At 45.8% G+C, this 3,263-nt stretch overlaps 1 protein-coding gene across 1 annotated transcript in view; it reads left to right on the top strand.

Annotated features, from left to right (window-relative positions):
- Positions 1–966: 966 nt before the first annotated feature.
- Positions 967–3,263, top strand: part of LOC142571172 (uncharacterized) — a 6,212-nt gene continuing 3,915 nt past the window's right edge. Inside the window, exons 1-2 of the mRNA XM_075679446.1 lie at positions 967–1,156; positions 2,229–2,371. Of these exons, the coding sequence (XP_075535561.1) occupies positions 1,148–1,156; positions 2,229–2,371 (152 nt within the window). The 5' untranslated portion in view covers positions 967–1,147. The remainder of the gene's footprint in view (positions 1,157–2,228; positions 2,372–3,263) is intronic.

The raw sequence follows: 3,263 nt of genomic DNA, 5'->3' as shown, positions 1-3,263 counted from the left end.
AAAGAAAGAGCTTCCCGGAAAGGCGTGCTGTAATTCGAAAGGTCGCGCGCATGTGCCGTGATTTGTTAAGCAGTAATTTGGGGACAGATATTCACAACGTTCTGCTAGGATTACTAGAGAAACACGGGTGTTTTCGCATTTCGCCCCCATCGAAATGCGGCCGCCGTGGCACGGTTTTGATCCCGCGACCTCGTGCTCAGCAGCCCAACACCATAGCCACTGAGCAACCACGGCGTGTATTTAGATTTGGGTGCACGTTAAAGAACCCCAAGTGGACAAAATTTCCGGAGTCCTCCGCTACGGCGTGCCTCATAATCAGACAGTGGTTTTGGCACGTAAAACCCATAATTTAATTTATTTTTTACTACAGAAAAGAGGTGTCTTCAAACCTGGACAGCGTCAATTTCGCAATTTCAGTGCCATATAACCGGCGAAATTATAATTTAATTAGTCTCTTTTACTATTTACCTCGACATTGCGTTTACTATTATTGATAAAAGATTACGTTGTACACGGGGCTTTGGACAGGCCTGAGAAGCTTGGAAAAATTATACAAGGGTTTTACCCCCGTTTTCAGAAACGCATCTTAACTTGAAGTCCACGCTTGGTTAGATTTAAATGACGCCTGCCGTGAACGCGCCAAATGAAACGCACTAAACGACTTGGCGCGTTCACGCCAAGCGCAATTTATATCAAGGAAAGCGCGGCCTTCAACTTAAGATGCATTTCTGAATGGACGCAAACTGGGTACATGGAAGGAGCAGACTTAAGAAGTACATCGCTTCTACTGCGGAGGACCAGCTGACCGGCCGCCTGCTCTCGTGCTGGGCACGCGAGCTCGCCACACGGGCTTGGCACGCTGACTTGGCACGCGGATCTGCCAGTTCTCGTGGAACTTTGCAAAGAGGCTATGGGTAAGTGACATGCGGGAGCATAGCCATATCCTGTGTTGCTCGGCAAACATTTTTTGAATGCCTTAGAGCTGCAAGTTTGTTTAATATCTCTTTAACTTTTAAAGTCAATTTTATAGTATAGATTTCTCTCATATTTCCTTTTCTTTTATCGCCGGCATAATAGTCACTCCACCATAGGGGGTAAATGTCATTGATTGGGAGCTAGAGAAAAGACAAAGAAGACGCTGTTCGCAATGACCAAGGTAAGTTCCTATTGTTATATTTTTTTATAAGGATCGTATCTTCCTATGCAGTGGTTCGAGAATTTATTCTAGTGTATGTTCGTTGCTTGTCTTGCACAATGGCGCTATGTATTCCCTGCTCGTCAGGCGGTCATGCGCAGAAGGTAAGGCGTCCTTGATATCCTTCACAATGGCTCCAACAAATGTAGTTTCTTCTTGAGGCGTAAATGTGGTTTTACGATTGCGTCGCTGCCTGAAGCTTCTGACTAACATCAGGAGAGTTTAGCACGTGCAGTATATCCACATCTCATTAAAGAGCGAGCGCAAATGAAACGAATAATTGAAAACCGTGCAGATGCAACTGGTTTTTCAACGTGCAGAATTATAGTGTGGTGCAAAGACGTTAATGAAGCGTCTCCTACGACACCAAGATAATTCAAGTCGCCTCAAGAACATGAGCTTCCATTATTTATTGGTGGGTACTATAATTAAGCCGTTTCAGCATTCTGCTGCAAACAGACTCAGTTCAATTTTTCAAGTATTATGCCTCAGTTGTATTAACAGCAATTTGTGATGAGGAAGAAAGTTTTCTGTTATCGAAAGTGAGAGCATCGACACCGGGTCGCAGTCGACCCAAACGTTAATTTAATTCCCATACATATCATATTTGTACAATTACGAAAACATCGGCCCCTTCCGCACGATGATAAAGCATGGCTCAGACTCTACACCACAACATTTTTGTGTAGTGTTAGTGCAATACAGCTATTGTTAGTTACTGCCTGAACTTGCTGTGGGCTACCCACTAACCTGCATAAGTGACACCAGGCAGTCGTATTAGTGATAACCGAATATTAACACTGTGACAAAATACTGATCTTTTACCGTACGGTTACCTGTTTAGAAACACTTTCACTATCCCTGTCAGGGGCTATATGAGTACAGCCAGAACTCTTACTGCTGAGATTCAAGTGCAGTGGTGCTAACGGTGTCCGTAAAAGGGCAGCAGTAAGCCACAGCATTTCGGTAACGCCTGCACCAAGTTCGCGCATTGATCTATGCCCTAGAATGATAATAGATTTTCCTTTTAAAGTACCAGGAGGAAGACGACAGCGCCCCTGACGACAGCCTGCGAAGGCTCGTGCTCGCCTTTGCCGTGACGGCATGCCTATTATGCGTGGTCCTCGCACTTTCGGTGTACCGCCGGAGGGAACCTTCGAAGCAAGACGGTGACGAGTAAGAAGTGCTTTTATTTTCGACATTACTATAGAGGCGGTTTTCTTTAGCATTGGTCTCTGCCTAGCTGCCGCTTGTCCAACCATTCCGTAAGCGTCCGGTACTACAGTGACATCTTTAGTAGGGCTATTTTTTTTACCTACACTTCGTGCAGGCTCGTGTAGGCGAGTGTTGTGCCGGGCAAAGGATATGACGTCGCGTGCTGCAATTGGCTCACTGGGCTGTAGCCAAGCAGAGCAGACAGCGCGTGTGTTCTGCATCAGCAGACGAAAAGCATATGACTCAGCACTTCGCCTGACTTCGCAGTTACTAGCCGCGTATATACATGTGCCTAAAGCTTAACGCCAATGTACGAGTTCGCTTTCGTCTACAAACATGTATGAACCGCAGCGAAGTACATCGTGAATGCGCAGCGTACGAAGACAACTACTCAATGAGTATAATACAGCGCGGTATATGAAACAGCCCGCACCATCTGTGAGTAAGATCATTTTATCTTCTTGGAAGTTTAGCTCACCTTCCTCTGTGACACGGGGTCACGCCAGTGCTTCGCTACCACCCTTGCAACGAATAATGACTATCGTAGCTATATGAGCCCCGACAGTCGCAGACAAAATGGCGACACGCGTTTGCAACGCCAGCCTGCTTATTTGTCGTCTGCTGCCTACACTCATTGAAGCCGCAGTGTAGAAAGTGTAGTTTTCACGCACTACAGCTATAAAAAATGGCTTCGTGTACGTGGGCGCAGCTGCACTTTTCCACAACAAGTAAAAAAAAATGGCGACTTCCAACAATAGGTACACTCGTGCAGCCAGCGTTGGTAAAAGAATAGCCCTAGTATTCCGCATAATAGAGATGTGCTAGAGTGACGTTAAGCAGTAGACGTATTGAT

The sequence above is a fragment of the Dermacentor variabilis genome, chromosome 2, assembly GCF_050947875.1.
Source record: "Dermacentor variabilis isolate Ectoservices chromosome 2, ASM5094787v1, whole genome shotgun sequence".
Classification (NCBI taxonomy): Eukaryota; Metazoa; Arthropoda; class Arachnida; order Ixodida; family Ixodidae; genus Dermacentor; species Dermacentor variabilis.
Note: the sequence above shows the minus strand (reverse complement) of the source record. Positions and strands in the feature narration are given on the sequence as shown.